General features: G+C 54.9%; 1 protein-coding gene across 1 annotated transcript in view; it reads right to left on the bottom strand.

The window, feature by feature from the left end:
- Positions 1 to 944: 944 nt before the first annotated feature.
- The window catches only part of usp15 (ubiquitin specific peptidase 15), a gene marked incomplete at its 5' end in the record, with an annotated part of 40,302 nt that continues 28,518 nt past the window's right edge, over positions 945 to 12,728 (bottom strand). Inside the window, 6 exons of the mRNA XM_084447616.1 lie at positions 945 to 3,059; positions 3,289 to 3,377; positions 3,517 to 3,620; positions 5,163 to 5,312; positions 5,875 to 5,990; positions 6,074 to 6,144. Coding sequence (XP_084303742.1) covers positions 2,739 to 3,059; positions 3,289 to 3,377; positions 3,517 to 3,620; positions 5,163 to 5,312; positions 5,875 to 5,990; positions 6,074 to 6,144 — 851 coding nt within the window. The 3' untranslated portion in view covers positions 945 to 2,738. The remainder of the gene's footprint in view (positions 3,060 to 3,288; positions 3,378 to 3,516; positions 3,621 to 5,162; positions 5,313 to 5,874; positions 5,991 to 6,073; positions 6,145 to 12,728) is intronic.

The following is a 12,728-nucleotide window of genomic DNA, read 5'->3' as shown; positions in this document are numbered from 1 at the left end:
TGCAACTCACAGATGAATGCTCTCCTAGGCTACATCAAAAAATAAAGTGTTATTTCATGGCTCCATGCAAGTCATTCTCACAGAAACCAGGGCTGTACACTCTGAAGGCTTTACACAACTTTATTGAAGATTGTGTATAAATACATGCACATTTCAAATGTAAACCCAAGTGAACTCAAGTGCACCCAAACCCTCATGTGATCATGCAACAATGTCTGGATTCACCAAACCATCCTGTAGTAGATCCTCCTTCGACCCGGCCCTCCCCTAGAGGCCAGACCTCTGAGCTAGTGTGGACTATAGCAGTAGGCCTATCCCCATATATCCCCCATAGCCCCAACCCCATACCCTGTCTGGGTCTTAAATACATTGTTGTTTTTATTATTAAATGATTACATATAAATAAATAAATTTTTATCAAATGTGCACTCACAGAGTGAACTCTTATGTACATATTGTAGCCTCTCAGCTGGCTGGCGGGGAGCTCTCTAAAAGCTGTGCAGCACTGAGACCATGGCCCTGTCCGAATACTCTGACCAAGCATCCTCCCCTCTGCCCTTCCTGCAAGATAGCACTGATCTGACATGACTAGATAGGCATCAGCCGTGCAGGGCAGCCCCGCTTTAACCTATCCAAACATGTTCGATCAGAGATCACTGAGGAACACAACAAGGAATCATGCAGTCCCAATTGTTCAAACTAGGCCATAGATTGTCTCTTAGCTAGAAAGCTTTGAGGAAACTTGCCCGTAATCGCTTCATACCCCCCCCCCCCTCTCTCCATGCTCCAAACACAGAACCACAACGAAGCATCTCCCCAGGGAAGGGAACACAATACAGCAGTTCATATCAAAGGCAATGGACCCACCCCACTACCACCCATCACATTCAACCAAAGCAAGAACAGAGACAAAACTGAAGAGGCTCTGGCCCTACAGTGGGATGGAAGCATCGATCAGTCATTCAGCATCCAATCCAGCCCCTTGGAGAAGAGGCAAGACCATTTCTGACAGAAGCTGCGACTACTTGTTTTTGTTTTGTTAGCATCACAGGTAAAGGACTTGTGCCTGTGTTAGGTGTGTGTGTGTGTAGTTTATACTGCGTTGAGTATGTTGTGCGTGTGTTAGGTGTGTGTGTGTCTCAGGGGCATGCAGACAAACATGACTTGGTAATGTGCACAGGCTCCAGTGTGAGATTAAGAGTTAAGGCGGAGGTGATATCTGATGTCTCACCACTATTCTCTAATCTCAGCACTATTCTCTAATCTCAGCGCCTCAGGACTAGCAGGTGAGTGGGCAGGACAGAGCACAGCCCTGCTAAAGCTATTCTCACCACACGTACACAGCCCTGCTAAAGCTATTCTCACCACACATACACAGCCCATAACCATGACCCTAAGATTGAGGGCGATGCTAGCTAACTGTAGGGACCAGAGAGAACAAGACCTTCAACAACATAAGGCGTATTATTTCATACATTGGTTATGTGTCTAAAAATGCACAATTACAGCATTAGCAGCAGTAACACACATTATTGTTTGGACCGTTTGGCGGTTTACTTTTATAAAAGGTCCGGGACATTCCCCAGAGCGGAGCCAGGAGGCCTGGGGAGGGGGGGGGAGCCTTCCCCGGGCTGCGGACGCCGCAGGGCTGAGGGGAGCCGTCCAAGCGCGGGACTGAGAGGGCCCTCTGAGCGCGCTCAGAAGACAACTCCATGCAGTACGTGTGGCACTTATACAAGTCTATACAACAGAGAGGTGATTGTGCTAAAAACAAGGAAGTTCAACACAAAAAAAGGTTCCATCTTAACATGAAAGCCCAGAACAATAATAATATTCAGTGTTCATTCAAATTATTTACAAGGCCTAAATCATATCAGTAAAAATCCTAATGGTAAAATGATATGTCGGCAGCGATATATCTATTGCTCTCAAAAAATATAAAACAAACAACACCAGCAGATGGATTGGAGCACAACACCACCAGACATTCTCAGAGTAAGTTATGCTTATAAGTGGAGGTACTGTAGCTAGGTACTGATAAGAGGATAATGTAGCTAGGAAATGATAAGTGGATGATGTAGCTCAGAAATGTTAAGTGGATGATGTAGCTAGGAAATAAGTGGATGATTTAGCTAGGTACTGATAAGTGGATGACGTAGCCAAGTAATCGGTATGTAAGCTGCAAAAGAATCTGTCTGATTCTCTGAAATTGTTCAGTTTGAGTCAGTTTGACACTACTCCAAGAAGTGGACAATAATGACGTAAAAAGGAGGTGGAGACACAGTGACCTGGCCCAAGAGGAGGGCAGCAGCGTTCAGCCCTGCAGTTCTGACCCGGTCAAACCACTGTCCCGGAGGGGTTACTGTACGGGCCGGACCACTGTCCCGGGGGGGGTTACTGTACGGGCCGGACCACTGTCCCGGGGGGGGTTACTGTACGGGCCGGACCACTGTCCCGGGGGTTACTGTACGGGCCGGACCACTGTCCCGGGGGTTACTGTACGGGCCGGACCACTGTCCCGGGGTTACTGTACGGGCCGGACCACTGTCCCGGGGGTTACTGTACGGGCCTGACCACTGTCCCGGGGGGGTTACTGTATGGGCCGGACCACTGTCCCGGGGGGGGTTACTGTATGGGCCGGACCCACCCTCTAGAGTGCTGTGTGTCCTGTATGGCTTTGGATGGACATCCCTGGCTATCTCTCCGCCTCTTCCCCTCTCTGTCTAACTGTCAGGCTGTCAGTTGGTTTTCATGGTGACGTCACGACTAGGCTCCTGCTCTTCCTCCTCCTTCTCCTCCTCCTCGTTCTTGTTGTCATTCTTCTGGTCGCTGTTGTCATTCAGGTCTTCCTCCTCCCTGGCGGCCGTGGCTCCCAGGATGGACGCACTCCTCCTCTCCACCCCCTCCTCCTCTCCTTCATCCTCTCCTTCTTCCTCCTCCTCTCCCTCCTCCTCCTCCTCCTCCTCCTCCTCCTCCTCTTCTTCGTGGTCCAGAGCGAAGTAGCCGGTTCCTTTCACCGTGTCCTGGCGCTGGTAGAACAGCACGTATGCTCCTTTGGACTGAACACACACACACACAGTTTATTATGAGTTCAGATATATAGACACAGTAACACCAGATAGACACAGTAACACCAGATAGACACAGTAACACCAAACAGACACAGTAACACCAGATAGACACAGTAACACCAGATAGACACAGTAACACCAAACAGACACAGTAACACCAGATAGTCATGGTAACACCAGATAGAGAGTAACACCAAACAGACACAGTAACACTCACCACTATCTGATCGTCACTGACTGGAGACACACTGCTGTCGTCAAAGTTGAACCACTTGCCATCATCATTGTTCTTGGCGTAAGCAGTGTCTGACAGATAAGATGGCGTTAGTACAGTGCCGGTTCTAGACTAACCCTAACCCCTAGCACAGGTTACATCACCGATGTGCCCATGAATCAACATATCTAAATGTATTTCATTTGTGTGTGTGTGTGTGTGTGTACTTACAGTGCCCGCCTCCCATTCCTCCATAGTGATTGGACACAGCGATGAGATCGTAGCGGCACGGCCCGGCGTTGGGATTGATGAGGAACTCAGACATGTCCAGATCTCTACAGGGACAGAGAGAGGACTCAGACATGTCCAGATCTCTACAGGGACAGAGAGAGGACTCAGACATGTCCAGATCTCTACAGGGACAGAGAGAGGACTCAGACATGTCCAGAGTGAGTGAGTGAGTGAGTGAGTGAGTGAGTGAGTGTGTGTGTGTGTGTGTGTGTGTGTGTCAGTGTTGGGCTCGTTACTCAATTTTTTTAATATATTAGTTATTACTCATTACCCTTTTTAAAAGTAATATTGTTACCTTACTTATTACTCCCAGCCAAAAGTAACTAGTTACTTATGCAATATGTTACTTTCCCAGTACACCCCCGTGTGAATCTCAGATGATGAGACACAACCTTTTAAACACCTTATGTTATTTATTTAAAGCTGAAAGTGAAACGACAAATCAAAACTGAGGGCCTACATACAATTCAATTGAATAGGCAATGCTATTTGCCCTCCTGCTTTTAATAACTTGAAGCTGAAAGTGAGATCATAAGACAAACATGCAAATCAAAACTGAGGGCCTACAACACCAATTAGGCCTAAATACAATTCAATTGAATAAGCAATGCTGTTTACCCTCCTCCTTAATATGGAGCTTTGGACATGTTAAATGCTTTCTATCTTTTCAACAACCTCTTAAATAACTTAGTAGCCGAAAGTGAGAACATAATAGCTGAAAATGAGAACATAAGACAGCAGCAAACAAATCAAATCAAATCTAGGCCTACAGCAACAACTAGGCAAAAGAGGCCTACATTCAATTCTGCTTAATAAAGACCCAACCTACTAGCCTACTACTTCACCGCAAGCTTATTTCACTGCTCACATCAGAAATGTCAAAACATTGAATAACGCACCTACTACTGCTTTTTGCATAGCCATTTTCTGCTAATGTTTTTGACATATGACGGTTAATCAGCACTCAGAATGAGCAGAACGTTAAGTGTTTTGAAAATTCGCTCACAACCTTCAGTCTACAGGGCATTTGCTAGGTCAGTGAATGTAATCTTCCTCCTCCTCATGTTCTCCTGAATCAGTTTACATCTGACAACGACATTCTTGTTGTCATCTTTCAGCTCCACAAAATCAAAATAATACGCATATTTCCAGCCACGGAATGTTATCGTTGTCATTTTCAAAGTTAGCTACGCTGCTTGGCAATGGTGACGGGACATGCGTGGAACGTTCTTCACACCCTAAATCAAAACTTTATTTCACCCTTTGTAAAACGAAAATATATAAACAGTAGGTCTACGACAAAAGTAACGCAGTAGGGAGCTTTCTGGGGGGTAAGTAACTGTAATATTATTACTGAAATTTGATTAGTAACTCGCTACACCCCTCGTTACTGGGGGAGAGGGAAGTAATATTATTACTGTCCAACCCTGGTGTGTGTGTACCTGAGAGGGAAGTAATATTATTACTGTCCAACCCTGGTGTGTGTGTACCTGAGAGGGAAGTAATATTATTACTGTCCAACCCTGGTGTGTGTGTACCTGAGAGGGAAGTAATATTATTACTGTCCAACCCTGGTGTGTGTGTACCTGAGAGGGAAATCCACCAGGGAGTCCAGCTTGTCTCTCATGTAGCGGCTGTAGGAGAAGCGTTTCAGGTGGACCACCAGCACGGGGGGCAGCGACCACAGGTCCAGCTTCTTAGTGGCCTGCTGATGCTGCTTACAGTCCGGACAGTACCTGGACCAGGTAGGGACCGCACACACACCAACCACACACACACGCACGCACACACACACACACACGCACGCACACACACCAACCACACACACGCACACACACACACACCAACCACACACACGCACGCACACACACCAACCACACACACGCACACACACACACACCAACCACACACACGCACGCACACACACCAACCACACACACGCACACACACACACACACCAACCACACACACGCACGCACACACACCAACCACACGCACGCACACACGCGCACACACACACACACCAACCACACACACGCACGCACACACACGCGCACACACACCAACCACACACACGCACGCACACACGCGCACGCACACACCAACCACATACGCACGCACACACACACACGCACGCACACACCAAACACACACACGCACACACACACATGCACGCACACACACCAACCACACACACACGCACACACAAAAAGGGAAACCGAATCAGTGTTCCTGGCTGCAGTGCAAGTCTAATCTGCGGGTGGTCCAGACCGATCCAGCCGTGCTAGCAGGCCTCACCAGGGGTCCTCTGCTCCGAGCTTCTCCCTGGTGGTGAACAGCTCGATGCAGTCCTTCAGCTTGAAGAAGGCCTTCTTCTGAGGCTTGTACTCCATGCTCTCGTGCTTGTCGAAGTCCTGTCAGGGTCAGAGTTAGGGTTGGTGTTTGAGGCTGCTGTGGTGTTATTGTCATGTTGAGGATGTCGGTTCTGAGGCCGTACCTCTGCTACGCTCTCATCAAAGTATTTCTTCTTGACCTCGGGCTCCCAGTCCAGAGAGAGGTAGGAGCGGTCTGTGGAACAGCACACGGTTAAAATTAACTACATCCCATAATAGTCCCCAGGGAGGTTGCCTTTGGTGCACAGGGCTGGTATGAGGCTCAGGGAACACACTCAGCTCAACCTCGACACAGTTTCTGTACGTCCCTATAGATCACATTACATTATATTACAGTCATTTAGCTGACGCTTTTATCCAAAGCGACTTACAATCTGCTGTCCAGAGTCAGAGCAGGCATGTTAGCTCTGCCCATCACACATCCACTGACACACAGTCCCGTCCATCTATTCCCCAGTTTAAGGCAGCAGCAGTTTAAGGTTAGCTGGAGTTGGGATGGGGGTGATTGCAGGGTTAGGGGTTGAGGTGATTGGAGGGTTAGGGGTTGAGGTGATTGGAGGGTTAGGGGTTGAGGTGATTGCAGGGTTAGGGGTTGAGGTGATTGGAGGGTTAGGGGTTGAGGTGATTGCAGGGTTAGGGGTTGAGGTGATTGGAGGGTTAGGGGTTGAGGTGATTGCAGGGTTAGGGGTTTAGGTGATTGGAGGGTTAGGGGTTGAGGTGATTACGGTGATTGGAGGGTTAGGGGTTGAGGTGATTGCAGGGTTAGGGGTTAGGGGTTGAGGTGATTGCAGGGTTAGGGGTTGAGGTGATTGCAGGGTTAGGGGTTGAGGTGATTGCAGGGTTAGGGGTTGAGGTGATTGCAGGGTTAGGGGTTGAGGTGATTGCAGGGTTAGGGGTTGAGGTGATTGGAGGGTTAGGGGTTGAGGTGATTGGAGGGTTAGGGGTTGAGGTGATTGCAGGGTTAGGGGTTGAGGTGATTGGAGGGTTAGGGGTTGAGGTGATTGCAGGGTTAGGGGTTGAGGTGATTGCAGGGTTAGGGGTTGAGGTGATTGGAGGGTTAGGGGTTGAGGTGATTGCAGGGTTAGGGGTTGAGGTGATTGCAGGGTTAGGGGTTGAGGTGATTGGAGGGTTAGGGGTTGAGGTGATTGGAGGGTTAGGGGTTGAGGTGATTACAGGGTTAGGGGTTGAGGTGATTGGAGGGTTAGGGGTTGAGGTGATTGGAGGGTTAGGGGTTGAGGTGATTGCAGGGTTAGGGGTTGAGGTGATTGCAGGGTTAGGGGTTGAGGTGATTGGAGGGTTAGGGGTTGAGGTGATTGCAGGGTTAGGGGTTGAGGTGATTGGAGGGTTAGTGTTACGGCTCGCATGCCCTCGCCTCCACAACCGCCTCCCTCTCTCCCCTCTGGGCCCGCTGCGCGCTCGGGGCGTCCTACGCGCTCTTCCGCACGTCGCATCGGCCCAGGCATGCAACGCTCTGACTCTCCGGAGTTTCCCCCCACTACCGGGCGTTCCCCGTCTCCGGCCAGCTCCGCGGACTCGGCAGTCTCCTCCCACTCCGGTGGCGAAGAGTCGGATCCCGACATGCCCAGCACATCGGCCCGTGCGCAACAACAAGAACGGCGCGCTCGTCTCCGACGATGACGCGGGCGCGGCTCTACTCACCGGTTTCCTATTCATCATCACCACACCTGTCCCTCGTTCTGCAATCACCTTCAACCCCTACAAGAACCTGGTCTACACTCCACTCATCGCCAGATCTTACCATAAACTCATGTGGTAAAGTATAGCCTAGCCTACATCTCCTTACCTGTGTTTTGTAGTGTTTTTTCCCGTTCCCCGTTTGTGATTACTCTCACTCACCCTGCCTCCCCTCCTCATCTCTCCAGTTCCTGCCTGACCCACGCTTGTCCTGAACCCCACCGCTCCACCAAACCGGGAGCCCCATCTCGCCTCCCCGGCCCCCTACGACGGGACGTTCACCCTCTGCCGGGAGTTCCTCATGCAGTGTGAGTACGTGTTTGACCTCCAGCCAAGTATGTACTCCACTGCGTCGACTCGGGTAGCCTACATCGCCAACCTAACCACGGGACGGGCTCGCCGTTGGGTCATGGCGGGTCGCGAGGGCGCAGCTGCCTACATGCAGGACTACACTGCCTTCGTGGCTGAATTCAGGGCCGTATTTGACCACGACGTCCACGGACAGGACGCGGACGCTGCTCTCTCCGCCCTCACCCAGGGTCCCAGTTCCGTAGCGGACTACGCCACGGAGTTCCGCATCCTCGCTGCCCGTTGCCCCTGGAACGAGTCTGCCCTGTACAGCGCTTTCCGACGGGGCCTAGGGGAGGCCATGAAGGACAGCCTGGCTGGAAGAGACAGACCAGCGACCCTGAACCAACTCGTCTCCCTCTCCATAGCCATTGACGAGCGCCACCGGGAACGCAGGCGCGAGCGGGCGCACCAACACCACAGCGCACCCAGACCGTCTCCACCTCCCTCTACCGGCCTCTCTCGGCCTGTCCCGGCCTCCCTCGCACCCCCAAACACCGCTGGAGAGGAATCCATGCACCTGGGCCGGACCCGACTGACCCCGGCGGAGCGTGAGCACCGGAGTCTGGACGGACTGTGCATATACTGCGCTAGCCCAGCGCACGCCGTCGACTCCTGTCCCTCTGCGCCTCCCAGGGCGGCAAGAGGAGTAGGTTCACTCGCCAGGGGGTACCGAGTAAGCCGGCTCATCCATCCCCTAGCCCGGACCCGTGCCGCCAGGTTCACTGTCACCCTCGCCTGGCAGGGGCACACGCTCTCCGTCCCTGTCCTCATCGACTCCGGTGCCGACGAGAACTTCGTGGACGTCCAGTTCGCCCACAAAGCGGCGCTCCCTCTCTCCCCTCTGGAGAGGCCCCTCTCGGCTTTCGCCCTGGATGGCCATCCCATGGGCCCCATCACGCACCGGACCCTGCCCCTCACTCTCACAGTCTCGGGTAACCACGTGGAGAACGTCCGCCCCTTCGTCATCCACTCTCCCGACGCTCCGTTCTTCTTAGGGAGGCCCTGGCTGGAACTCCATACCCCTCATGTCTGCTGGAGCTCGGGGCGCATCCTCAGCTGGAGCACCACCTGCCACGCCCGCTGCCTCCGAGCTGCTCAGACCTCCACTCGGGTTGACCGGCCCCGTCCCGCTCCTCCTGACCTCTCCACGGTCCCTTTGATGTACCACGACCTCGGGGAGGCCTTCAGTAAGGAGCGCGCCCGCACACTCCCCCCTCATCGACCCTACGACTGCGCCATCGAGCTCCACCCTGGCGTCCCTCTCCCAGCCAGTCGTCTCTACAACCTCTCCCTCCCGGAGAAAGCTGCCATGGACACCTACATCTCCGAGTGCTTGGCCGAGGGCCTCATCCGACCATCTCGTTCCCAGGTGGCAGCGGGGTTCTTCTTTGTAAAGAAGAAGGGAGGAGACCTGAGGCCATGCATCGACTACAGGCTGCTCAACAACATCACGGTGAAGAATAAATACCCACTCCCCCTCATGAGCTCCAATTTTGAACCCCTCACCAGTGCCACTATCTTCACCAAGTTGGACCTCAGAAACGCTTATCACCTGGTGCGTATCCGTGAGGGGGACGAATGGAAGACCGCCTTCAAGACCTCCCGTGGCCACTACGAGTACCTCGTCATGCCCTTCGGCCTCACCAACGCCCCCGCCGTCTTCCAGGCCCTGATGAACGACGTGCTCAGGGACATGCTGGACGTATTTGTGGTTCTCTACCTGGACGACATCCTTGTGTTCTCCAGGAGCGCTGAGGAGCACGTCCAACACGTCCGCATGGTCATCCAGCGTCTCCGGGAGAACCGCCTGTACATCAAGGCGGAGAAGTGCACCTTTCACTCCTCGTCAGTGGAGTTCCTGGGGCTCATTGTGGAGGGAGGCCTGACGCGACCCGACCCCCGCAAAATCAAGACCGTGGTCGAATGGCCTCAACCCACTACCCGGAGGCAACTCCAGAGCTTCCTTGGCTTCGCTAACTTTTACCGCCGTTTCATACGGGACTACAGCCGGGTAGCAGCTCCCCTCACCCACCTCACCTCATCCCTGCGTCCGTTCATCTGGACACCGGCTGCCAGCGCCGCCTTCTCCGCGCTCAAGGAGCGCTTCACCACCGCTCCGGTCCTTCTCCATCCTGACCCCTCCAGGCAGTTCGTGATCGAGGTGGATGCATCGGACACAGGCATCGGTGCTGTTCTGTCCCAGCGGTCAGTGGAGGACCAGAAGTTGCACCCCTGTGCCTTCCTCTCCCGCCGGTTCACCCCAGCTGAGGTGAATTACGACATCGGGAACAGGGAGTTGTTGGCGGTGGTGGGGGCCTTGGAGGAGTGGCGCCACTGGCTTGAGGGCGCGGAACACACCACCCTCGTCTGGTCGGACCACAAGAACCTGACCTTCATCCGGGCGGCCAAGCGCCTCAACTCCCGCCAGGCGCGGTGGTCACAGTTCCTAGGGAGGTTCGACTTTACCCTCACCTTCCGGCCCGGCTCCCGCAACGCCAAGGCCGACGCGCTGTCCCGCCTCCACGCGCCCGAGGCGCCCCCCGCGGAGCCTGAGACCATCCTGCAAGCCTCGCGTGTCGTAGGGGTGGTCACCATGAACATTGAGGCGGTGGTGAGGCAGGCCCAACGCGCCCAACCCAGTCCGGCCAACGTTCCTCCTCGCCGGCTCTTCGTGCCTGACTCGGTCCGGTCCCGGGTGCTCCAGTGGGGCCATGCCAGCCGGTTTGCTGGCCTCCTGCGTCCTCTCCCGGTCCCCAGCCGCCCCTGGTCCCACATCGCCCTGGACTTCATCACCGGTCTTCCCCCCTCCAGGGGCAACACGGTCATCCTCACCGTGGTGGACCGGTTCTCCAAGGCGGTCCATCTGGTGGCGCTCCCCAAGCTCCCGTCCTCTGCGGAGACAGCTGAGCTCCTCGTCCAGCATGTCTACCGGCTCCACGGTCTCCCCGGAGACATTGTCTCGGACCGTGGGCCTCAATTCACCTCCCAGGTCTGGAGGGCCTTCTGCAAGGAGATAGGCGCCACCATCAGCCTCTCCTCTGGCTACCACCCGCAGACCAACGGCCAGGCCGAACGGGCCAACCAGAGCCTGGAGTCCGCTCTCCGCTGTGTGTCGGCTCTCCACCCCACCTCCTGGAGCAAGGACCTGCCCTGGGTCGAATACTCCCTAAATGCCCTGACCAGCGCTGCCACTGGCAGGTCTCCGTTCGAGTCATCCCTCGGGTACCAGCCCCCGCTGTTCTCTCTCCAGGAGTCGGAGGCCTCCGTCCCCTCCGTCCAGGCCCACCTCAGCCGCTGTCGCCGTGTCTGGAGGGAGGTCCGCAGGGCCCTGCTCCGCTCCAACGAGCGCTCCTGCCGCGGGGCCAACCGCCGCCGCACTCCTGCTCCGGCGTATCGGCCCGGTCAACGTGTCTACCTCTCCACTGCTGATCTTCCGCTCCAGGTCCCCTCCAGGAAGCTGGCTCCGCGCTTCGTTGGGCCCTTCGAGATCGACCGTGTCCTGAACCCGGCTGCGGTACGTCTTAAGCTCCCTGCTTCCATGCGGGTACACCCTGTATTCCATGTGTCCAAGATCAAACCTGTCTCCTCGAGTCCTCTCATGCCTTCTGCCCCAGCTCCTCCGCCTCCCCAGATGGTCGACGGGCATCCCCAGTGGACGGTTCGGCGGCTGCTGAAGGTGCGCCGCCGGGGTCGGGGGTTCCAATACCTGGTGGATTGGGAGGGGTACGGCCCCGAGGAGTGCAGCTGGATCTCCAGGCAGCTCATTATGGACCCGTCTCTCCTCCGGGACTTCTACCGGGCACATCCTGACGCCCCCGGTCGGTCGCCAGGTGGCTCCCCTCGGGGGGGGGGGTCCTGTTACGGCTCGCATGCCCTCGCCTCCACAACCGCCTCCCTCTCTCCCCTCTGGGCCCGCTGCGCGCTCGGGGCGTCCTACGCGCTCTTCCGCACGTCGCATCGGCCCAGGCATGCAACGCTCTGACTCTCCGGAGTTTCCCCCCACTACCGGGCGTTCCCCGTCTCCGGCCAGCTCCGCGGACTCGGCAGTCTCCTCCCACTCCGGTGGCGAAGAGTCGGATCCCGACATGCCCAGCACATCGGCCCGTGCGCAACAACAAGAACGGCGCGCTCGTCTCCGACGATGACGCGGGCGCGGCTCTACTCACCGGTTTCCTATTCATCATCACCACACCTGTCCCTCGTTCTGCAATCACCTTCAACCCCTACAAGAACCTGGTCTACACTCCACTCATCGCCAGATCTTACCATAAACTCATGTGGTAAAGTATAGCCTAGCCTACATCTCCTTACCTGTGTTTTGTAGTGTTTTTTCCCGTTCCCCGTTTGTGATTACTCTCACTCACCCTGCCTCCCCTCCTCATCTCTCCAGTTCCTGCCTGACCCACGCTTGTCCGATTACCCCGCTCCTGCCTGACCCACGCCTGTACGACAACCCTGCTCCTGCCTGACCCACGCCTGTACGACAACCCCGCTCCTGCCTGACCATCGCCTGTACGACAACCCCGCTACTGCCTGACCATCGCCTGTACGACTACCACGCTCCTGCCTGACCATCGGCTGTACGACTACCACGTCCCCCTTTTTGTTATCTCATTAAATCGCCCCTCCGGGCTTTACCGTCCCTTGCCTCCTCCTTTCCTGTTGCGCCTGGGTCCCTAACCAAACCCTCACAGTTAGGGGTTGAGGTGATTA

The sequence above is a fragment of the Borostomias antarcticus genome, assembly GCF_949987555.1.
Source record: "Borostomias antarcticus genome assembly, chromosome: 13".
NCBI classification, from domain to species: Eukaryota; Metazoa; Chordata; class Actinopteri; order Stomiiformes; family Stomiidae; genus Borostomias; species Borostomias antarcticus.
The sequence above is the reverse complement of the archived record's forward strand: the minus strand, read 5'-3'. Positions and strand labels throughout refer to the sequence as shown.